Source organism: Trematomus bernacchii, unplaced genomic scaffold (assembly GCF_902827165.1).
Source record: "Trematomus bernacchii unplaced genomic scaffold, fTreBer1.1, whole genome shotgun sequence".
Lineage (NCBI taxonomy): Eukaryota > Metazoa > Chordata > Actinopteri > Perciformes > Nototheniidae > Trematomus > Trematomus bernacchii.
The window spans coordinates 214,091-238,901 of record NW_022987758.1 but is presented as its reverse complement, the minus strand read 5'-3'; the positions used below and the strand labels follow the sequence as shown (position 1 = coordinate 238,901).

Below are 24,811 nucleotides of genomic sequence, written 5' to 3'. Positions count from 1 at the left end.
AACTGCCTCCAGGCCCGCCTGCTGGACCTGGTGTCCTCCGTGTGGTTTGAGGTCCTGGTGGTGGTGGTGATCTGCATGAACCTGGTCCTGTTGTCCCTGATGAGTGAAGAGTATCACACTGAGGAAGTTATTGAGTATCTGTACCTGTTGGTCCTGGTTCTCTACCTGCTGGAGTTCATCCTGAAGGTCACTGCGCTCAGAAAACACTATTTCACCAACGCCCTCAACGTGCTGGACTTCCTGGTGCTGGTTGTGTCCATCACAGGTGAGTCTCACTCTTTCTGTTTCACTCCATGTCTCTCACTGTGTCTCACTCTTTCTGTTTCACTCCATGTCTCTCACTGTGTCTCACTCTTTCTGTCTCACTCCATGTCTCTCTCTGTGTCTCACTCTGTGTCTCACTCTTTCTGTTTCACTCCATGTCTCTCACTGTGTCACACTCTTTCTGTCTCACTCCATGTCTCTCTCTGTGTCTCACTCTGTGTCTCACTCTTTCTGTTTCACTCCATGTCTCTCACTGTGTCACACTCTTTCTGTTTCACTCCATGTCTCTCTCTGTGTCTCACTCTCTGTCTCACTCTTTCTGTTTCACTCCATGTCTCTCACTCTTTCTGTTTCACTCCATGTCTCTCTCTGTGTCTCACTCTGTGTCTCACTCTTTCTGTTTCACTCCATGTCTCTCTCTGTGTCTCACTCTGTGTCTCACTCTTTCTGTTTCACTCCATGTCTCTCACTGTGTCTCACTCTTTCTGTTTCACTCCATGTCTCTCACTGTGTCTCACTCTTTCTGTTTCACTCCATGTCTCTCACTGTGTCTCACTCTTTCTGTCTCACTCCATGTCTCTCTCTGTGTCTCACTCTTTCTGTCTCACTCCATGTCTCTCTCTGTGTCTCACTCTTTCTGTCTCACTCCATGTCTCTCTCTGTGTCTCACTCTTTCTGTCTCACTCCATGTCTCTCTCTGTGTCTCACTCTGTGTCTCACTTTTTCTGTTTCACTCCATGTCTCTCACTGTGTCTCACTCTTTCTGTTTCACTCCATGTCTCTCACTGTGTCTCACTCTTTCTGTCTCACTCCATGTCTCTCTCTGTGTCTCACTCTTTCTGTCTCACTCCATGTCTCTCTCTGTGTCTCACTCTGTGTCTCACTTTTTCTGTTTCACTCCATGTCTCTCACTGTGTCTCACTCTTTCTGTTTCACTCCATGTCTCTCACTGTGTCTCACTCTTTCTGTCTCACTCCATGTCTCTCTCTGTGTCTCACTCTTCAGGTCTCTTCATTACGGATATTTTGACAATTTATTTCTGCTCTCCCCCGACCATCCTCCTGCTGCGAGTGACTCATGTTTTCCGTGTCCTCTGCTGGGATCCGAGTATCAGGAAGCTGCTTTTGTCCTTCATGATGTCACTTCCTGCCCTGTTGAACCTCGGCCTCCTCTTCCTCTTCCTCATCTTCACGTCCTCCATCTTCGGCATGTTGAGCTTCCCCTTCGTGAGGAAGCAGGGGATGATGGACGACATGGTTAACTTCGAGACGTTTGGCAGCAGCCTGATCTGTGTGTTGATGATCTCCTCTTCTGCTTCGTGGGGGGGTATGCTGGGTCCCTTAATGAAGACTTCACCTGACTGTGACCCCGACACCCTGAACCCGGGATCCTTCATCCGAGGAGACTGTGGCTCCCCGGGCCTCGCCATCGTCTTCTTCATCGTAAACATCTACCTGGGCTACCTGCTGGTGGTCAACATGTACATCGCCGTCATCCTGGAGGTCTTCGGCCCCGAGGAGAACCAAACGCTGAGCGACCAACACCTCCAGAACTTCTGCAAAACCTGGAGGAAGTTCGACCCAGAGAGCTCGCAGTTCATTAAGTACAGGTGAGTCTAAGTTCGGAGTACAGGTGAGTCTAAGTTTACAGTACAGGTGAGTCTAAGTTTACAGGTTGTCTAAGTTTACAGGTGAGTCTAAGTTTACAGTACAGGTGAGTCTAAGTTTACAAGTGAGTCTAAGTTTACAGTACAGGTGAGTCTAAGTTTACAGGTTGTCTAAGTTTACAGGTGAGTCTAAGTTTACAGTACAGGTGAGTCTAAGTTTACAGTACAGGTGAGTCTAAGTTTACAGGTTGTCTAAGTTTACAGGTGATTCTAAGTTTACAGTACAGGTGAGTCTAAGTTTACAGTACAGGTGATTCTAAGTTTACTACGGTGGCCCTGAAGTGCAAGACACCACAGCATTTCAGAAAACGCCACAGCATTTCAGAAAACACTAGAGCATTTCAACTTATACGGAAAGGGTATTCCTTTAGGAACACTTCTTGTTTTTGATTGGACAGAGCCAGCCAGAGAAGCACTGCTGTGATTGGTTGTTTTTGCTGCCAGTCAAGAAATGACGCTTCGTGATTGGTCAGCACCCGACAGCGCAACATGTCCCAAAACATCAGCCGTTAGCTGTTAGCACTCAGAGCTCACAGCTCCTCATATCTGTTCAGAAACTGGACAAAAGATAAACAAGTACAAAAAACAGACTGTCTGTGTGGGTAGTCTACCATAGTATTTACATGGTAAAATAAACAGCAACAAAACTGAGCTCATCATTGTGGCTCCCAAGGCGCAGCTCCAGAAGGTTGGTGACCTGCTTCTCACCATTGACGGCTGCTCCATCTCCCCGTCCACTGAAGTCCGCAACCTGGGAGTCATCCTGGACTCCACCCTCTCTTTCCAGGCGCATATCAAATCCATGACCAAATCCGCCTTCTACCATCTCAAAAACATTGCCAGACTCCGCCCCTCACTCTCTGACTCTGTGGCAGAAACACTCATACACGCCTTCATCACATCCCGTCTGGACTACTGCAATGGAGTCCTGTCCGGGGTTCCCAGCAAAACCCTGGCCAGGCTCCAAAGCGTCCAGAACTCTGCCGCCAGGCTTCTCACCCGCACTAAGCCATGGCAACATATCACCCCCACCCTCATCCACCTCCACTGGCTGCCGGTCAAGTCCCGGATTCACTACAAAACACTCCTCCTCACGTACAAGTCCCTCCATACCCTCGCCCCCCAGTACTTAACAGACCTCCTACATCCCTACACCCCCTCTCGGAGTCTGCGGTCCTCAGACACGGGCCTGCTCTCCATCCCCCGCTCTCGCCTTCGTACTGTGGGTGACAGGGCGTTCAGTGTTGTGGCCCCCATCCTCTGGAATGCACTTCCTCCTGAGATCCGGAACGCTGCCTCACTGGACATCTTCAAATCCTCACTGAAAACTCACCTGTTCACCGTGGCCTTCGGACCCTAGTCCTTTCCTGGTCCCCTTGCTTCCTTTACTTTATTTTACTTTGTTCTTGTTTTGTTCGCTCCTCATTGTCTGTTTTGTTTTGTCTGTCCACCATGTACAGCGACCTTGGGTCCCGTGAAAGGCGCTTTATAAATTCCATTTATTATTATTAGGGTCTGAGACCTAGGTCGGCGAAGACCCTATTGCGCGACCGATAAACCTTTGACCCCCGCAACATATGTGAAAACTCACCAAATTTTGCACGCGCGTCAGAATTGGTGCAACTTCAGATGTGTAATTGGTTCCGGAACTTTGTGTCAAAAATTGCGTAGGCCACGCCCACTTCCGTTTTTAAACGTAAACTCCCCCCACTTTAACTTTCACGTAAACGAACAAAACTCGCTACGCATATCTAGGGTGCGGAGACAAACCAAAAAGCCTCTTGGAGGGGTATAAAATAACGTACAGGAAGCCGGCCATTTTGAATTTGGCGTCGGAAAAACACGATTTATCGCGTTTTTCGTCCTCCGCACGAAATCTATCTTCTCCCAGGGACTTTATCCGTACGACTCGAAATTCGTCGGGTAGTGTCTCGAGACATGGGCAATTCAAAGTTATCACGGAAGTTTTTTTCTTTCGCACGGCGTAGCCGTGAATTTGCGCCAAAGTTCGCGCGTTCGCTCGATGCTAGGCGATCCCTCGCCATGGAACACGATGATGTCATAACGCCAACTGACATACTCAGAACGCCACCAAACTTCACATGATGGTTAACACTGCGGCCCTGAACAGCTCTACGTCAAATTTGATGTTACTTAATATGGCGTTCCCATCGTCCCCCAATCTTCACTTTTATATCACCGGTCCATGCCTCAATAGCTCTACGTGAAATCTGAGATCTCACCGTATCCCGTTTCCATGGCAACGCATCCCTCGCCATGAAACACAATGTTGTCTTAAGTCAATGGAAAATGGTCCAAACTGCACCACACTTCAGATGATGGCTAATGGTCCGGCCCTCAACAGCTCTATGCCAATTATGGGATGTCATCATATGCCGTTTCCATGGCAACGCATCCCTCACCATAAAACACGGTGTCGCTGTAACTCCAATGGACACGGTCCCATCGTCCCCCAATCTTCACTTTTATATCACCGGCACCAGACTTCAGATGATGGCTAATGGTCCGGCCCTGAACAGCTCTACTCCAATTATGGGATGTCATCATATGCCATTGCCATGGTGACAGATCCCTCGCCATGAAACACAGTGTTGTCATAACTCGATGGAAAATGGTCCAAACTGCACCAGACTTCAGATGACAGTTAATGGTCCGGCCCTCAACACCTCAATATGACAATAGTGAGTTTTCCTCAAAAGATGTTGCCATGGCAACGCATCCCTTGCCGTTAAGCACGATATTGCTATAACTCCTGTGTAAATGGTAAAAAAGTGGTCAAATTTCCCATGTGTGCTAACCGTCAAGCCCTCAACACATATATGTGTCAGTTTTGAGATTTCGTCAAATGTCGTTGCTATGGTAACAAAATGGTCGCCGTGAAACACGGTTTTCTCATAACTCCAGTTAACATGCTCCAAACGGCCCAAAACTTCACAGGTTTGATAACTATGCAGCCCTCAACACATCTAGGCATATTATGGGGTGTCATCAAATTCCGTTGCCATGGCAACAGATCACTCGCCATCAAACACAATGTTTATGATACTGCTGTAACTCCCATGCACGTTGTCCGATCGGCCTGAAACTTCCCACGTTTGCCAACGGCCTTGAGACACCTAGACACACACGTCGACGTGCGGACAACAGCCTGCGGAGCGTCGAAGACCCGCTCAACGCTGCTTGCAGCTTTAATTATTATTATTATTACATGGAGATAAGCCTCTTAAAAACCATGAATGAATAAAGCATTAATTCATGGTGTTTTCGCATCTCTCTAATCGCTCGAGTTTCACCGCAGCTGTCAGTGTCCTGTCACTCAAACAAGACGTGCTGGAGAGGGGGCGGGTCCATCAGGCTAAGCTAACCTGTAGCTGCTCCGTCCACACTCACAACAGCGTCATACAGACATAAATAAAGCAGCGACTGTATTCACCATGACATATGCCCTTTCTCATTTCAAATATTTCCCCTCCTCGACTCCTCAGCCTCGTCTCAATACCCCTCCTCGACTCCTCAGCCTCGTCTCAATACCCCTCCTCGACTCCTCAGCCTCGTCTCAATACCCCTCCTCGACTCCTCCTTTCCCTCACTCGCGTCCCTTCCTTGCGTCTTAGCTCCGCCTCCGTAAGATGCGAGCGAGAGACACGAGGAGGTGACGCGAGGACAGAGGAGTCCTCAGGTATTAATTGGGATGTCCTCGTTCACTCAAACGTCACTCTTAAACGACGTCTGTTAATGATGACATGTGCACAGCTGTATCCCCTCTCATCGGGCTTAACTGAATAACCTTTAGAACCGGCCCATTTGTTGTTAAATATTTATTTAAATGATGAATCTTTCTCTTGTTAGTCAAGGAATTCAATGTATGATGGTTGGTCCTGCTTTTGTGTTCCGTTTTGGGACATGTTGCGACATTTCTTGACTGGCAGCAAAAACAACCAATCACAGCAGTGCTTATCTGGCTGGCTCTGTCCAATCACAAACAAGAAGTGTTCTCCCTAAAGGAATACCCTTTCCATCCATTGTGAAATGCTGTGGTGTTTTGTGAAATGCTGTTGTGTTTTGTGAAATGCTGTTGTGTTTTGTGAAATGCTGTAGTGTTTTGTGAAATGCTGTAGTGTTTTGTGAAATGCTGTAGTGTTTTGTGAAATGCTGTTGTGTTTTGTGAAATGCTGTAGTGTTTTGTGAAATGCTGTAGTGTTTAGTGAAATGCTGTAGTGTCTTGTGAAATGCTGTGGTGTCTTGTGAAATGCTGTGGCGTTTTGTGAAATGCTGTGGTGTCTTGCACTTCAGGGTCACCGTAGTTTACAGTACAGGTGAGTCTTTATAATAATAATATATCAATCAATCACACATATATTAATTTGCGTTGTTGGAGGAGCTCAGGAAGTTTTTTATTTCTTCTTCTCTTCAGTGCATATGAAGCCTTTGAATGTTGGTATAGAGCAATGTGACATATAATGCATTTTACTTTGTGGATTATACAATATTATTTGATTTGAACTATAAATCAAATCAATCAAGTGTCTCTAAACTAATATCACCTGTCTCTCCGCAGCGAGCTGTCAGATTTCTGCGACGCTCTGCAGGATCCTCTCAGGATTCCCAAACCAAACAGCCTCCGACTTACGAGCATGGACCTTCCTCTGCAGGCCGGAGACCAGATGCTCTGCCAGGACGTCCTGCTGGCCCTCGCTGCACAGGTAACACTTGTATTATTATTATGAGGGTCTGAGACCAGATGCTCTGCCAGGACGTCCTGCTGGCCCTCGCTGCACAGGTAACACTTGTATTATTATTATGAGGGTCTGAGACCAGATGCTCTGCCAGGACGTCCTGCTGGCCCTCGCTGGTAACACTGTTATTATTATGAGGGTCTGAGACCAGATGCTCTGCCAGGACGTCCTGCTGGCCCTCACAGGTAACACTGTTATTATTATGAGGGTCTGAGACCAGATGCTCTGCCAGGACGTCCTGCTGGCCCTCGCTGCACAGGTAACACTGTTATTATTATGAGGGTCTGAGACCAGATGCTCTGCCAGGACATCCTGCTGGCCCTCGCTGCACAGGTAACACTTTTATTATTATTATGAGGGTCTGAGACCAGATGCTCTGCCAGGACGTCCTGCTGGCCCTCGCTGCACAGGTAACACTTTTATTATTATTATTATGAGGGTCTGAGACCAGATGCTCTGCCAGAACGTCCTGCTGGCCCTCGCTGCACAGGTAACACTTGTATTATTATTATTATGAGGGTCTGAGACCAGATGCTCTGCCAGGACGTCCTGCTGGCCCTCGCTGCACAGGTAACACTTGTATTATTATTATTATGAGGGTCTGAGACCAGATGCTCTGCCAGGACGTCCTGCTGGCCCTCGCTGGTAACACTTTTATTATTATGAGGATCTGAGACCAGATGCTCTGCCAGGACGTCCTGCTGGCCCTCTCAGGTAACTCTCTTTTCAATGCAAGTGATAGGAGCAGCTTATCACCTGAATCTCCTCCTAGAGCACCATTGTGTTATTTTGATCCAAATGTCTCTCAGAGGGGCGTGGGGAGGGGCTCCTTATTTTCATCTAAAGTAACAGACAGAGAATCAGCACTTTGGAAACAGGGCTGAAACAGAGGGTATTATGGGATGCTGCAATGATCTGTTTGGTGTTTCAGCCAATCAGAGACAGGCTCTGGATATATCTGAGACCTGGGATATATTGATGAAGAGGAGGATAATAGGAGAGCTTTAAAGAAACCCCCTTTGAGAGGAGGACACTGGAGGGAAAGCAGCATGGATCCAGACAGATGTGAGTGACTTAAATCAAATCAAATCAAATCAAGTTTTATTTATATAGCACATTTTTAAACTATTTTTGGTCGAGCCAAAGTGCTGTACATATAATAAAAATACCCTACAGTAAAGACACTTTACAGCAAATACAACAGCAGTTTGTACAGAATATCAGTATGAGAAAACAACACCCTCTGTCCTCAGACCCTCTGTCCTTAGACCCTCTGTCCTTAGACCCTCTGTCCTTAGACCCTCTGTCCTTAGACCCTCACATCGTACAAGGAAACACTTCCAGAGAAACCCCACAGTTTAAAGGAACATGGGAGAAACCTCAGGGAGAGCACCAGAGGAGGGATCCCTCTCCCAGGACGGACAGACGTGCAATAGATGCCGTGTGTAAATCAAAGAGATAATACATTTTACACCGTAGGTAGACCGAATGTTTGGAAATGCATGTGTCTATAATAAGAAGATGAATCCACGAGGATGTCAAGAACAATCCTGTGGGAGCCATCAGGGAAGTAGTATGATGAGACCCAGGCAGGACCGCAGAGACAGGCCCAGCCACGACCCGAAGTCCACGACTTAGTCCAGAACTCAGGATAGAGGATCCAGGACACAGGACCACAGCAAGAGGATCAGCCTCCACTCAGGATCCCGGCGTAGATATAGACACAGAGGGGGAGGCTGGGTTAATCTGAACATGAGAATACACAGACACAGACAGACAGGAGGAAGAACAAGCACTCCCTTAGGATAGGTTGAGGGGAAAGGGTAGCAAGTAAGAGAGTAAGAAACAGAGAGGCACACGCAGGGAGCAAGGTCCCACTGGAGGGAGCAAGGGCCCACTGGAGCCTTAGTTGGAATTGGTGAGAGGTAGGGAGGAAGCTGTGAATACGGCATAACACTCCCCGGCCTGGATAAGCTTCTCTGCAAACCTGTTTCCCTCTAATAAAACCTGGAGAGGTCAGAGAGGGAAAAGGGTTTGGATAAAGAGAGGATAGAAAGAATCGATTACAGGAGTAGAGAGTATGAGAAGTAGAGAGAGACAAGATTTAGAAGAATGAGTAGTAGTAATAACCTTAGTTTTAAATATAAGATCCAAGTTTTTAGGATTTAAGTGAAAGAGCAAGAACCCAAACGTAGGTGAAGAGGCACAGCGTATCTACGTCAATGCAGTCTCATTAGATTATTATATCAGCTATAAGCTTTATCAAAAAGGAAGGTCGTAAGCGTACTCTTAAAACGGATAGGCTGTCGGCCACCCGAACACAAACTGGAAGCTGATTCCACAAAAGTGGAGCTAGATAAGAAAAGACTAGAAGGCCAGAGAGAAGAAGTGAGTTTTAAGAGTAGATTTAAAACCCCCTAGGGTCTGGGCCGACCTCACATGGAGGGGCAGAGTGTTCCAGAGCCTAGGGCCAGCTGCTGCGAAGGCTCGGTGCCCTCAGGTTTTGAGCCTGGTCTTGGGCACTACCAGCAGCAGCTGGTCAGCAGACCTTAAAGCTCTGGCTGGGGTGTAGCGCTGGAGGAGTTCAGCTATATAGGCCGGAGCCAGCCCATTTAGTGCTTTAAAAACAAATAAAAGGATTTAAAAATCTATTCTGAACCGAACTGGAAGCCAGTGCAGTGAGGCCAGAATAGGGGTGATGTGGTCGCGCTTTTTGTGGCCAGTCAGAAGACGTGCAGCTGCGTTTTGGACTAGCTGCAGACGTCTAATTGAGGCCTGGTCCATACCCACGTACAGAGCGTTGCAGTAATCCAGTCTCGAGGTTACAAAGGCGTTAATAACCCTTTCTAAGTCATTAAAAGATAAAAACGACTTGGTCTTGGCCAATAGTCTTATTTAAAAAAAGCAGGTCTTGACTACGGTGCTGACCTGCTTATCAAATTTAAAAGCGCTATTGAAGGTCACTCCAAGGTTCATGACCGAGGGAAGGATGTTTTTATTGAGGGAGCCCAGAATATCAACCGGAGAGGCTGGAGGTTGCGGTCCAAAAAAGATGTCCTCAGTCTTGCTCTCGTTGAGGTTGAGGAAGTTTTGGCTCAGCCAGGATTTGATCTCTGTTAAGCAGTCCATCAACTGCTGTAATGAGTTGACATTTTGATTGAGAGGCAGATAGATCTGTACATCGTCGGCGTAGCAGTGGAAGGGAATATTATGTTTTGTGAGAATTGAACCTAGGGGCAGTATGTACAGTAGAAAAAGGATGGGGCCCAGGATCGAGCCTTGGGGAACCCCACAGGTAAGAGGGGCTTTAGCAGAGGAGAAGGTACCTAGCTGCACTGAGAAGCTACGGTCTGTCAGGTAGGACCTGAACCATGCAAGGGCAGAGCCTGTGATGCCAGCGGACTGTTCAAGCCGTGACAACAGGATGCTATGGTCCACAGTGTCAAAGGCAGACACTTAAAGCACATGTCAGAACAAACTAAAAAGCATGAACAAACTAGAGTCCACATGGATGATGCTATGCAACTAGCCATGTCAAGGAAAGTAAACACAGCTGTCCAATGAGAGTGCAGGACAGGGATCAGTGAGCATAATAAGGAGGTTGACAAAAACAGGCCCTAAAATAATAGACTGTATCAAGTGCTGTGTGCCTTTGAGCTAGCCCTGCGTTGTAATATGGTACACACATGCAGCTGCTTTGCCTGATGCTCACTGCCAATGTCTTCACCTCTTCTACAGTGTGCATTGCCATGAAGGAATGAATGGATGAATGATTGAATGGATGAATGTTCTATATTATCAGAGTTGGGTGTAACGCGTTACAAAGTAACTGTAATAATATTACTTTTGTCGGTAACGGAGTAGTGTAACGCGTTACTTTTATAATTCAGTAATCACACTACAGTTACTAACATTGCCCCGACACGCGTTACTTCGTTACTTTTATAAAATCAGTCATAATCACACTGACAGACAAGAGGGGTTTCCGCCGCAGGTTTATATGTACGTAATCTGCGCGACTTGCGCGTCCACATCTCCACGTGCAGTGCTGCATAAACATGGCTGAGTCAGCGATAACTTTCGAGGGGTGGAGGTCTGCCCATTATTTTGAGTTCGTCCGAAGAATAGATGCGTGATCTGCCTGTAGGGAGGGGCGGGCCGGCCCTGCGAGTAAAGTAACGAGTAAAGTAACGAGTAAAGTAACGAGTAAAGTAAAGTAACGAGTAAAGTAACGAGTAAAGTAAAGTAACGAGTAAAGTAACGAGTAAAGTAAAGTAACGAGTAAAGTAACGAGTAAAGTAAAGTAACGAGTAAAGTAACGAGTAAAGTAAAGTAACGAGTAAAGTAACGAGTAAAGTAACGAGTAAAGTAACGAGTTACTTTATGTAGAGAGTAACGAAGTAGTGTAATATATTACTTTTTTTTAAAGTAATATGTAGGGGCAGACCAGGTGCACCTGCGCAGCAGGGAGACAGAAAATAAAACAAGAAGGGCAGCACGTAACACATGTCTACACAGACATCCACTCAAAGTCAACCATTGTTCTGAAGAATGTGCTGACATGGGGTTTGAATGGCCATGCCTCTTTTTGGCTTTCGAGCCCATCTCAGGAAGTACCTGAAAACAATAAGCCAAGACAACAATTTCAATTTTACATAGATTTATATGTTGCATCGTTTATTTGAAGGCACATGCAGCGGTGCCCCTTTCAATTGAAGTAAAACCTGCACCAAAGAAAGAAATTAGTATTTAAGCCAAGCAAGAGCGATAAAAGCAAAAAAAATCCCATGTGTTGTGTTATCACAGAGGATGGTCTGAAGACAGTATTTTACAGTAACATGTTGTGTTATCACAGAGGATGGTCTGAAGACAGTATTTTACAGTAACATGTTGTGTTATCACAGAGGATGGTCTGAAGACAGTATTTTACTGTAACATGTTGTGTTATCACAGAGGATGGTCTGAAGACAGTATTTTACAGTAACATGTTGTGTTATCACAGAGGATGGTCTGAAGACTGTATTTTACAGTAACATGTTGTGTTATCACAGAGGATGGTCTGAAGACTGTATTTTACAGTAACATGTTGTGTTATCACAGAGGATGGTCTGAAGACAGTATTTTACAGTAACATGTTGTGTCATCACAGAGGATGGTCTGAAGACAGTATTTTACAGTAACATGTTGTGTTATCACAGAGGATGGTCTGAAGACAGTATTTTACAGTAACATGTTGTGTTATCACAGAGGATGGTCTGAAGACAGTATTTTACAGTAACATGTTGTGTCATCACAGAGGATGGTCTGAAGACTGTATTTTACTGTAACATGTTGTGTCATCACAGAGGATGGTCTGAAGACAGTATTTTACAGTAACATGTTGTGTTATCACAGAGGATGGTCTGAAGACTGTATTTTACAGTAACATGTTGTGTCATCACAGAGGATGGTCTGAAGACAGTATTTTACTGTAACATGTTGTGTCATCACAGAGGATGGTCTGAAGACAGTATTTTACTGTAACATGTTGTGTCATCACAGAGGATGGTCTGAAGACAGTATTTTACAGTAACATGTTGTGTCATCACAGAGGATGGTCTGAAGACAGTATTTTACAGTAACATGTTGTGTTATCACAGAGGATGGTCTGAAGACTGTATTTTACAGTAACATGTTGTGTCATCACAGAGGATGGTCTGAAGACAGTATTTTACAGTAACATGTTGTGTCATCACAGAGGATGGTCTGAAGACAGTATTTTACAGTAACATGTTGTGTCATCACAGAGGATGGTCTGAAGACTGTATTTTAAAGTAACATGTTGTGTCATCACAGAGGATGGTCTGAATACTGTCTTTTACAGTAACATGTTGTGTCATCACACAGGATGGTCTGAAGACTGTATTTTACTGTAACATGTTGTGTCATCACAGAGGATGGTCTGAAGACTGTCTTTTACAGTAACATGTTGTGTCATCACAGAGGATGGTCTGAAGACAGTATTTTACTGTAACATGTTGTGTCATCACAGAGGATGGTCTGAAGACAGTATTTTACTGTAACATGTTGTGTCATCACAGAGGATGGTCTGAAGACAGTATTTTACTGTAACATGTTGTGTTATCACAGAGGATGGTCTGAAGACTGTATTTTACAGTAACATGTTGTGTTATCACAGAGGATGGTCTGAAGACAGTATTTTACAGTAACATGTTGTGTCATCACAGAGGATGGTCTGAAGACTGTATTTTACAGTAACATGTTGTGTCATCACAGAGGATGGTCTGAAGACAGTATTTTACAGTAACATGTTGTGTCATCACAGAGGATGGTCTGAAGACAGTATTTTACAGTAACATGTTGTGTCATCACAGAGGATGGTCTGAAGACAGTATTTTACTGTAACATGTTGTGTCATCACAGAGGATGGTCTGAAGACTGTATTTTACTGTAACATGTTGTGTCATCACAGAGGATGGTCTGAAGACAGTATTTTACAGTAACATGTTGTGTTATCACAGAGGATGGTCTGAAGACAGTATTTTACAGTAACATGTTGTGTTATCACAGAGGATGGTCTGAAGACAGTATTTTACAGTAACATGTTGTGTTATCACAGAGGATGGTCTGAAGACAGTATTTTACAGTAACATGTTGTGTTATCACAGAGGATGGTCTGAAGACTGTATTTTACAGTAACATGTTGTGTCATCACAGAGGATGGTCTGAAGACAGTATTTTACAGTAACATGTTGTGTTATCACAGAGGATGGTCTGAAGACAGTATTTTACAGTAACATGTTGTGTTATCACAGAGGATGGTCTGAAGACAGTATTTTACAGTAACATGTTGTGTCATCACAGAGGATGGTCTGAAGACAGTATTTTACAGTAACATGTTGTGTCATCACAGAGGATGGTCTGAAGACAGTATTTTACTGTAACATGTTGTGTCATCACAGAGGATGGTCTGAAGACAGTATTTTACAGTAACATGTTGTGTTATCACAGAGGATGGTCTGAAGACTGTATTTTACTGTAACATGTTGTGTCATCACAGAGGATGGTCTGAAGACTGTATTTTACAGTAACATGTTGTGTTATCACAGAGGATGGTCTGAAGACAGTATTTTACAGTAACATGTTGTGTTATCACAGAGGATGGTCTGAAGACAGTATTTTACAGTAACATGTTGTGTTATCACAGAGGATGGTCTGAAGACAGTATTTTACAGTAACATGTTGTGTTATCACAGAGGATGGTCTGAAGACAGTATTTTACAGTAACATGTTGTGTCATCACAGAGGATGGTCTGAAGACTGTATTTTACAGTAACATGTTGTGTTATCACAGAGGATGGTCTGAAGACAGTATTTTACTGTAACATGTTGTGTCATCACAGAGGATGGTCTGAAGACAGTATTTTACAGTAACATGTTGTGTTATCACAGAGGATGGTCTGAAGACAGTATTTTACAGTAACATGTTGTGTCATCACAGAGGATGGTCTGAAGACAGTATTTTACAGTAACATGTTGTGTCATCACAGAGGATGGTCTGAAGACAGTATTTTACAGTAACATGTTGTGTCATCACAGAGGATGGTCTGAAGACAGTATTTTACTGTAACATGTTGTGTCATCACAGAGGATGGTCTGAAGACAGTATTTTACAGTAACATGTTGTGTTATCACAGAGGATGGTCTGAAGACTGTATTTTACTGTAACATGTTGTGTTATCACAGAGGATGGTCTGAAGACAGTATTTTACAGTAACATGTTGTGTTATCACAGAGGATGGTCTGAAGACAGTATTTTACAGTAACATGTTGTGTTATCACAGAGGATGGTCTGAAGACAGTATTTTACAGTAACATGTTGTGTCATCACAGAGGATGGTCTGAAGACTGTATTTTACAGTAACATGTTGTGTTATCACAGAGGATGGTCTGAAGACAGTATTTTACTGTAACATGTTGTGTCATCACAGAGGATGGTCTGAAGACAGTATTTTACAGTAACATGTTGTGTTATCACAGAGGATGGTCTGAAGACAGTATTTTACAGTAACATGTTGTGTCATCACAGAGGATGGTCTGAAGACTGTATTTTACAGTAACATGTTGTGTCATCACAGAGGATGGTCTGAAGACAGTATTTTACTGTAACATGTTGTGTCATCACAGAGGATGGTCTGAAGACAGTCTTTTACAGTAACATGTTGTGTCATCACAGAGGATGGTCTGAAGACTGTATTTTACAGTAACATGTTGTGTCATCACAGAGGATGGTCTGAAGACTGTATTTTACAGTAACATGTTGTGTCATCACAGAGGATGGTCTGAAGACAGTATTTTACTGTAACATGTTGTGTCATCACAGAGGATGGTCTGAAGACAGTATTTTACTGTAACATGTTGTGTCATCACAGAGGATGATCTGAAGACTGTATTTTACTGTAACATGTTGTGTCATCACAGAGGATGGTCTGAAGACAGTATTTTACAGTAACATGTTGTGTTATCACAGAGGATGGTCTGAAGACTGTCTTTTACAGTAACATGTTGTGTCATCACAGAGGATGGTCTGAAGACAGTATTTTACTGTAACATGTTGTGTCATCACAGAGGATGGTCTGAAGACAGTATTTTACTGTAACATGTTGTGTCATCACAGAGGATGGTCTGAAGACAGTATTTTACTGTAACATGTTGTGTTATCACAGAGGATGGTCTGAAGACTGTATTTTACAGTAACATGTTGTGTCATCACAGAGGATGGTCTGAAGACTGTATTTTACAGTAACATGTTGTGTCATCACAGAGGATGGTCTGAAGACTGTATTTTACTGTAACATGTTGTGTCATCACAGAGGATGGTCTGAAGACTGTATTTTACTGTAACATGTTGTGTCATCACAGAGGATGGTCTGAAGACAGTATTTTACAGTAACATGTTGTGTCATCACAGAGGATGGTCTGAAGACAGTATTTTACAGTAACATGTTGTGTCATCACAGAGGATGGTCTGAAGACAGTATTTTACAGTAACATGTTGTGTTATCACAGAGGATGGTCTGAAGACAGTATTTTACTGTAACATGTTGTGTCATCACAGAGGCTGGTCTGAAGACTGTATTTTACAGTAACATGTTGTGTCATCACAGAGGATGGTCTGAAGACAGTATTTTACAGTAACATGTTGTGTCATCACAGAGGATGGTCTGAAGACAGTATTTTACTGTAACATGTTGTGTCATCACAGAAGATGGTCTGAAGACAGTATTTTACAGTAACATGTTGTGTCATCACAGAGGATGGTCTGAAGACTGTATTTTACAGTAACATGTTGTGTCATCACAGAGGATGGTCTGAAGACAGTATTTTACAGTAACATGTTGTGTCATCACAGAGGATGGTCTGAAGACTGTATTTTACAGTAACATGTTGTGTCATCACAGAGGATGGTCTGAAGACAGTATTTTACTGTAACATGTTGTGTTATCACAGAGGATGGTCTTAAGACAGTATTTTACTGTAACATGTTGTGTCATCACAGAGGATGGTCTGAAGACAGTATTTTACTGTAACATGTTGTGTTATCACAGAGGATGGTCTGAAGACAGTATTTTACTGTAACATGTTGTGTCATCACAGAGGATGGTCTGAAGACAGTATTTTACAGTAACATGTTGTGTCATCACAGAGGATGGTCTGAAGACAGTATTTACAGTAACATGTTGTGTTATCACAGAGGATGGTCTGAAGACAGTATTTTACTGTAACATGTTGTGTCATCACAGAGGATGGTCTGAAGACAGTATTTTACAGTAACATGTTGTGTTATCACAGAGGATGGTCTGAAGACAGTATTTTACTGTAACATGTTGTGTCATCACAGAGGATGGTCTGAAGACTGTATTTTACAGTAACATGTTGTGTTATCACAGAGGATGGTCTGAAGACAGTATTTTACAGTAACATGTTGTGTCATCACAGAGGATGGTCTGAAGACTGTATTTTACAGTAACATGTTGTGTCATCACAGAGGATGGTCTGAAGACTGTATTTTACTGTAACATGTTGTGTCATCACAGAGGATGGTCTGAAGACTGTATTTTACTGTAACATGTTGTGTCATCACAGAGGATGGTCTGAAGACAGTATTTTACAGTAACATGTTGTGTTATCACAGAGGATGGTCTGAAGACAGTATTTTACTGTAACATGTTGTGTTATCACAGAGGATGGTCTGAAGACAGTATTTTACTGTAACATGTTGTGTCATCACAGAGGATGGTCTGAAGACAGTATTTTACAGTAACATGTTGTGTTATCACAGAGGATGGTCTGAAGACTGTATTTTACAGTAACATGTTGTGTTATCACAGAGGATGGTCTGAAGACAGTATTTTACAGTAACATGTTGTGTTATCACAGAGGATGGTCTGAAGACAGTATTTTACTGTAACATGTTGTGTCATCACAGAGGATGGTCTGAAGACAGTATTTTACTGTAACATGTTGTGTCATCACAGAGGATGGTCTGAAGACAGTATTTTACAGTAACATGTTGTGTCATCACAGAGGATGGTCTGAAGACTGTATTGTACAGTAACATGTTGTGTTATCACAGAGGATGGTCTGAAGACTGTATTTTACAGTAACATGTTGTGTCATCACAGAGGATGGTCTGAAGACTGTATTTTACAGTAACATGTTGTGTCATCACAGAGGATGGTCTGAAGACTGTATTTTACAGTAACATGTTGTGTCATCACAGAGGATGGTCTGAAGACAGTATTTTACTGTAACATGTTGTGTCATCACAGAGGATGGTCTGAAGACAGTATTTTACTGTAACATGTTGTGTCATCACAGAGGATGGTCTGAAGACTGTCTTTTACAGTAACATGTTGTGAAAGCCTGGTAATCATTTCTCCTGTACATTCACAGTAATGAACTGCCTGCATTGATTTCACTGTGAAATTCAGAATGACAGTATTATATTGTGAACATTACAGGTAAAGACTGTAAAGTGGTAAAACAGTCATTTATTGTAAAATATTACAGCTAAATATTGTGAAATCATGGTCATATTTTACAGTGCAGCTCTATGTCAATTATGGCGTGTCATCATATGCCGTTGCCATGGGAAGTAAATCGTCCAAATTACCCTAGACTTCAGATGATGGTTAATGGTCCGGCCCTCAACACCTCTATATGACAATAGTGAGTTTTCCTCAAATCAAATCAAATCAAATCAAATCAAATCAGGTTTTATTTATATAGCACATTTAAAAGCGATTTTTGGTCGAGCCAAAGTGCTGTACATGTAATAAAAACACATTACTACAATCACAATAATCGACAATAAATTACAACAGATATATCTTAAAAACAAAATAAAAATAAAACACACGGAAAAGTCAGGAGTCGTGCTCCGCTCTGACTAGAAGGCCAGGGAGAAGAAGTGTGTTTTTAGAGTGGATTTAAAAACCCCTAGGGTCTGGGCCGACCTCACATGGAGGGGCAGAGTGTTCCAGAGCCTAGGGCCAGCTGCTGAGAAGGCTCGGTGCCCTCTGGTTTTTAGCCTGGTCTTGGGCACTACCAGCAGCAGCTGGTCAGCAGACCTTAAAGCTCTGGCTGGGGTGTAGCGCTGGAGGAGTTCAGCTATATAGGCCGGAGCCAGCCCATTTAGGGCTTTAAAAACAAATAAAAGGATTTTAAAATCAATTCTGAACCGAACTGGAAGCCAGTGTAGTGAGGCCAGAATAGGGGTGATGTGGCCAGTCAAAAGCTGTTGCCATGGCAACGCATCCCTCGCCGTAAAACACAATATTGCTATAACTCCTATGAAAATTGTCAAAACTGTTCAAACTTCACATGTGTGCTAACGGTCCAACCCTAAAGACAACTACATGCCAGTTTTGAGATTTTGTCAAATCCTGTTGCCATGGCAACATAATGCTGGCCATCAAACATGATGTTTTCATTACTCATGTGAACATGCTCCAAACGGCACATAACTTCACATGTTTGTTTTTAAGGTTCATTTTCGGAAAATACCTGAATGAATGCTTTTCTCTGACTGTTTACATTTTCATGGCAATTTTAACGTTACACTCAGTAACACCATATTTCTTTGCTGCTCGACAGTTGTTTGATGACTTCGTTGATCACCAGTATCTTAAAATTGGCATCATAACTTGGCCTCTCTTGAGTATTAACTCGCGTACTTTGATCCACTTTGTTGGAGTTGGTCTCTGTGTCTCTCCATCTCTTTCTCTCCCGTTGTACTGTTACTTTAAGACGGTGTCTCACTGGGGGAACACTCGTTTGGCGCCATCTGGTGATGTGACTTTGTAATTACTTCGAAAAGTCTAGACCCCGAAAATAAGACGACCCTCTTTTTCAGATTTGTTTGTAGGAAAAAAAAAACGTCTTATATTCGGGTCGATACGGTAAATGTTATTATTTTCTCCCTGTGTTCAGGTGTGCGATGAGTCCACAAGCTCTCTCCGAGCCCGACTGGAGGAAAAGTTTCCCTCGAAGGTTTGAAATCGTTTTCATTGTTCAGGATGTATTCCATAATATAATTAATATAATTAATCACATTTATTTGTATTTAATCATTCTATAGTTATCTGCATTTTTACTAATACTGTTTATTATTAGTATTATTTTTATCTATATCATCAAAGCTACTTTAATTTAAATCACAGGGTTCCTGTGGACCAATCAGCAGCACCCTACAGAGGAAACAGGAAGAGGTGGCGGCGGCTGTGATCCAGAGAGCGTTCAGGAAACACGCCGCCGCAAAACCCTGAAGCTCCCAGCTCCCAGACCCTAAAGACTCCAGCTCCCAGACCCTAAAGACTCCAGCTCCAGGACCCTAAAGACTCCAGCTCCCAGACCCTAAAGACTCCAGCTCCAGGACCCTAAAGACTCCAGCTCCCAGACCCTAAAGACTCCAGCTCCAGGATCCTAAAGACTCCAGCTCCAGGACCCTAAAGACTCCAGCTCCCAGACCCTAAAGACTCCAGCTCCCAGACCCTAAAGACTCCAGCTCCTAGACCCTAAAGACTCCAGCTCCCAGACCCTAAAGACTCCAGCTCCCAGACCCTAAAGACTCCAGCTCCCAGACCCTAAAGACTCCAGCTCCCAGACCCTAAAGATTACAGCTCCAGGACCCTAAAGATTCTAGCTCCCAGACCCTAAAGACTCCAGCTCCCAGACCCTAAAGACTCCAGCTCCCAGACCCTAAAGACTCCAGCTCCCAGACCCTAAAGACTCCAGCTCCCAGACCCTAAAGACTCCAGCTCCCAGACCCTAAAGACTCCAGCTCCCAGACCCTAAAGACTCCAGCTCCCAGACCCTAAAGACTCCAGCTCCCAGACCCTAAATACTCCAGCTCCCAGACCCTAAAGACTCCAGCTCCCAGACCCTAAAGACTCCAGCTCCCAGACCCTAAATACTCCAGCTCCCAGACCCTAAAGACTCCAGCTCCCAGACCCTAAAGACTCCAGCTCCAGGACCCTAAAGACTCCAGCTCCCAGACCCTAAAGACTCCAGCTCCCAGACCCTAAAGACTCCAGCTCCCATACCCTAAAGATTACAGCTCCAGGACCCTAAAGACTCCAGCTCCCAGACCCTAAAGACTCCAGCTCCCAGACCCTAAAGACTCCAGCTCCCAGACCCTAAAGACTCCAGCTCCCAGACCCTAAATACTCCAGCTCCCAGACCCTAAATACTCCAGCTCCCAGACCCTAAAGACTCCAGCTCCCAGACCCTAAAGACTCCAGCTCCCAGACCCTAAAGACTCCAGCTCCTAGACCCTAAAGACTCCAGCTCCCAGACCCTAAAGACTCCAGCTCCAAGACCCTAAAGACTCCAGCTCCTAGACCCTAAAGATTACAGCTCCAGGACCCTAAAGACTCCAGCTCCAAGACCCTAAAGACTCCAGCTCCTAGACCCTAAAGACTCCAGCTCCCAGACCCTAAAGACTCCAGCTCCCAGACCCTAAAGACTCCATCTCCCACAAGCCCCGGCAGCTCTGCATCTTCCTCACAGAGCTCCATATATAGAGCTCACTGACGGAGGCATCACTCTGTCCCAAACCTGCAGAATAAAACATCTTCACAGATCCAACAGGAACAAAGACTTAGATGTAATATCTTACTTTACTCTGAAATATTGTGACTTTACTCTAACTTTACTAACATTAGCATTCAACATAAAGTGACAGCATGGGAATAACATTACTACTAAAGTCATAATGAATGAATAACATTACTACTAAAATCATAATGAATTAAAAACATGAACGTTTTAAAGTGTGGCCGACAAGAAGTGGATTTTTGTTTGTGTTGATTTTTACCTTGAAACACAAAAAAATACTTCAACACCTTTTTCTATATTTTCTATATCTGTTGTTTTTTACTGTTTAAAACTTGTTCATTTATGTGTAAAACTTAACAAACTAAATAAAAGCATCTGAAAGAGTTCCATGTTTATTTACCAGCTTGGGAATAATCACTGATAACTATTGTTATTATTATTATGATTATTAGTGTTATTATTATTTGTATTTGTGGGGGAAACTTCTGAAGCAATTGGAAACAGGACTCAGAGAGACACGAGGAGAGCTGGAGCTTTGATGGCAAACACTGACGGTTTATTTGGAGCTTCGGGCGGAGAATTCACAAGACATGTCCCGGGCCACGGTCTGACCACACGGTAGAGATGCCACAATCAATTCTGAAGACCCCTCTTGTAGCTCCAGGTTTGAACTAGTTCAGAGTGTAATAATCAACATTCTTCAATAGATAGACTAAACAGCTGAGGACACTGAATCACATTTGTTGTCGCTTATGGCTCGGGGTCATCTACACCCCGAGAAGGAAGTGTTCCAGGTGTCCCACAACAATAACTATCTCTAACCGAGAGTTGCCCAAGCTGCCCCTCCTTAAGAGAGATAGCAGCAATACCCAAGGTTTTGGTCCGTTAGTTTGGGTTTCTCTTAGCAGTAATGTGTGTATTGTTCTGGACCTTAAACTGCTGGACTTCAGGTCCATGGTCTGTCTCTAAGGACATCTCAATGATTGTTATTGATTTATACCAGAGGAAGTATGGAGGACACAGCAGTGGATTGAATGATCTTTATTGGGTTCAGTAGTAGGAGTCCATGATGAAGCTTTATTGGGTTCAGTAGTAGGAGTCCATGATGAAGCTTTATTGGGTTCAGTAGTAGGAGTCCATGATGAATGATCTTTATTGGGTTCAGTAGTAGGAGTACATGATGAAGCTTTATTCGGTTCAGTAGTAGGAGTACATGATGAAGCTTTATTGGGTTCAGTAGTAGGAGTCCATGATGAAGCTTTATTGGGTTCAGTAGTAGGAGTCCATGATGAAGCTTTATTGGGTTCAGTAGTAGGAGTCCATGATGAAGCTTTATTGGGTTCAGTAGTAGGAGTCCATGATGAAGCTTTATTGGGTTCAGTAGTAGGAGTACATGATGAAGCTTTATTGGGTTCAGTAGTAGGAGTACATGATGAAGCTTTATTGGGTTCAGTAGTAGGAGTACATGATGAAGCTTTATTGGGTTCAGTAGTAGGAGTCCATGATGAAGCTTTATTGGGTTCAGTAGTAGGAGTACATGATGAAGCTTTATTGGGTTCAGTAGTAGGAGTCCATGATGAAGCTTTATTGGGTTCAGTAGTAGGAGTACATGATGAAGCTTTATTGGGTTCAGTAGTAGGAGTACATGATGAAGCTTTATTGGGTTCAGTAGTAGGAGTACATGATGAAGCTTTATTGGGTTCAGTAGTAGGAGTACATGATGAATGATCTTTATTGGGTTCAGTAGTAGGAGTCCATGATGAATGATCTTTATTGGGTTCAGTAGTAGGAGTCCATGATGAAGCTTTATTGGGTTCAGTAGTAGGAGTACATGATGAAGCTTTATTGGGTTCAGTAGTAGGAGTACATGATGAAGCTTTATTGGGTTCAGTAGTAGGAGTACATGATGAATGATCTTTATTGGGTTCAGTAGTAGGAGTACATGATGAAGCTTTATTGGGTTCAGTAGTAGGAGTCCATGATGAAGCTTTATTGGGTTCAGTAGTAGGAGTCCATGATGAAGCTTTATTGGGTTCAGTAGTAGGAGTCCATGATGAAGCTTTATTGGGTTCAGTAGTAGGAGTCCATGATGAAGCTTTATTGGGTTCAGTAGTAGGAGTACATGATGAAGCTTTATTGGGTTCAGTAGTAGGAGTACATGATGAAGCTTTATTGGGTTCAGTAGTAGGAGTACATGATGAAGCTTTATTGGGTTCAGTAGTAGGAGTCCATGATGCGCCTCATGCTCATGAAGTGGTTGCTGCTCATGCCCATGCTGCTGAAGCTGCGGTACTCTCCGGGCTTCATGTACATCATGCGTCCTCTGAAGCTGGGCTGCTCGTACATCAGCCACTGTCCGTCCATCACCTGGCAGGACATGCAATTAGACATGCGGAAACGCTCCATCACGTTGTTGCAGTCCTCCATCATCTCGTGGCTCTGGCCTCCGAAGTTCTCCTTCTCGTAGATCTTCATACGGTACTGGCCGCGGTGCTGCAACACGTCAAGAACCGTTGAACTGCTGCTAATACACTCCTATCATGCAAAATGCACTTTCTGATGTATTCTCTACATCACCATGTGTCCCCGGTGTGTCCCCGGTGTGTCCCCGGTGTGTCCCCGGTGTGTCCCCGATGTGTCCCCGATGTGTCCCCGGTGTGTCAGGAGTCTCACAAAGTATCAGGAAATAAACCCCTCTCTCTTTTCCTCCATACCCACATCTCTAAAAACGGGGGAACAACGGAGCTGATCCAGATTTGCTGCGTCATGACGACATTACTCAAATGTGGGCGGGCTTTAGAGCAGCCCATGTGGTTTGGAACATGATATGGAGTTTAATTACGGCAGCATTTAGCTGAGTTTCTGCTGGGAGAATTCTCCTGATGGTATTTTTAGCAAAACACTTCAGAGACATGTTTTTTATATATCTGAGACCTATAATATATGCCTAAAAATAGTATAATAGGAGACCTTTAAACATGGCTGCCAGTATTTGACCTGCTTTATAAGAGACTGGACTCTGATTGGTCAGTGCTGTGCTGTGATTGGCTGAGTGCTCACCATGGGGATCATGCGGCAGGACTTGATGCAGTCGCTCATGCCCATCATGCTCTGGTAGTCGGAGTAGTCTCCCCTCTTCAGGAAGAACTGGTTGCCCATGTAGTTGGTGCGGTCGTACACCATGAAGCAGCCACGCTCCACCTTGCAGGACTGACACCTGCTCAGGTAGGAAGACATGTCAGCGCAGTCGCTGCTGCTCTCATAGGAACGACCCTGGAAGTTCCTGTCCTCGAAGAACACCACCTGCAGAAGAAGGGGGGGGGATCTGTTATCCACCAATCATCATGGAGAAGACACTCTGTGCTCCATCAGATCTACACACTCTGTGCTCCATCAGATCTACACTCTGTGCTCCATCAGATCTACACACTCTGTGCTCCATCAGATCTACACTCTGTGCTCCATCAGATCTACACTCTGTGCTCCATCAGATCTACACTCTGTGCTCCATCAGATCTACACACTGTGCTCCATCAGATCTACACTCTGTGCTCCATCAGATCTACACACTCTGTGCTCCATCAGATCTACACTCTGTGCTCCATCAGATCTACACTCTGTGCTCCATCAGATCTACACACTCTGTGCTCCATCAGATCTACACTCTGTGCTCCATCAGATCTACACTCTGTGCTCCATCAGATCTACACTCTGTGCTCCATCAGATCTACACACTCTGTGCTCCATCAGATCTACACTCTGTGCTCCATCAGATCTACACTCTGTGCTCCATCAGATCTACACTCTGTGCTCCATCAGATCTACACTCTGTGCTCCATCAGATCTACACTCTGTGCTCCATCAGATCTACACTCTGTGCTCCATCAGATCTACACTCTGTGCTCCATCAGATCTATACTCTGTGCTCCATCAGATCTACACACTCTGTGCTCCATCAGATCTACACACTCTGTGCTCCATCAGATCTACACTCTGTGCTCCA

The 24,811-nt window shown here is 44.0% G+C and overlaps 2 protein-coding genes across 2 annotated transcripts in view; one reads left to right on the top strand and one right to left on the bottom strand.

Moving 5' to 3' along the window:
• On the top strand, nucleotides 1-21,194 carry LOC117496590 (sodium channel protein type 4 subunit alpha B-like; the record flags this gene model as incomplete). The annotated part of the gene is given in 5 exon segments (XM_034148293.1): nucleotides 1-265; nucleotides 1,270-1,873; nucleotides 6,510-6,654; nucleotides 19,183-19,242; nucleotides 19,413-21,194. Coding segments are annotated over 5 exon segments (1,104 nt in total). The 3' UTR covers nucleotides 19,518-21,194.
• Nucleotides 21,195-23,012: 1,818 nt separating this feature from the next.
• LOC117496594 (gamma-crystallin M2-like) overlaps nucleotides 23,013-24,811 on the bottom strand; it is a 4,561-nt gene continuing 2,762 nt past the window's right edge. Inside the window, exons 2-3 of the mRNA XM_034148297.1 lie at nucleotides 23,869-24,111; nucleotides 23,013-23,301 (exon numbers count right to left, since the gene is read on the bottom strand). Of these exons, the coding sequence (XP_034004188.1) occupies nucleotides 23,023-23,301; nucleotides 23,869-24,111 (522 nt within the window). The 3' untranslated portion in view covers nucleotides 23,013-23,022. The remainder of the gene's footprint in view (nucleotides 23,302-23,868; nucleotides 24,112-24,811) is intronic.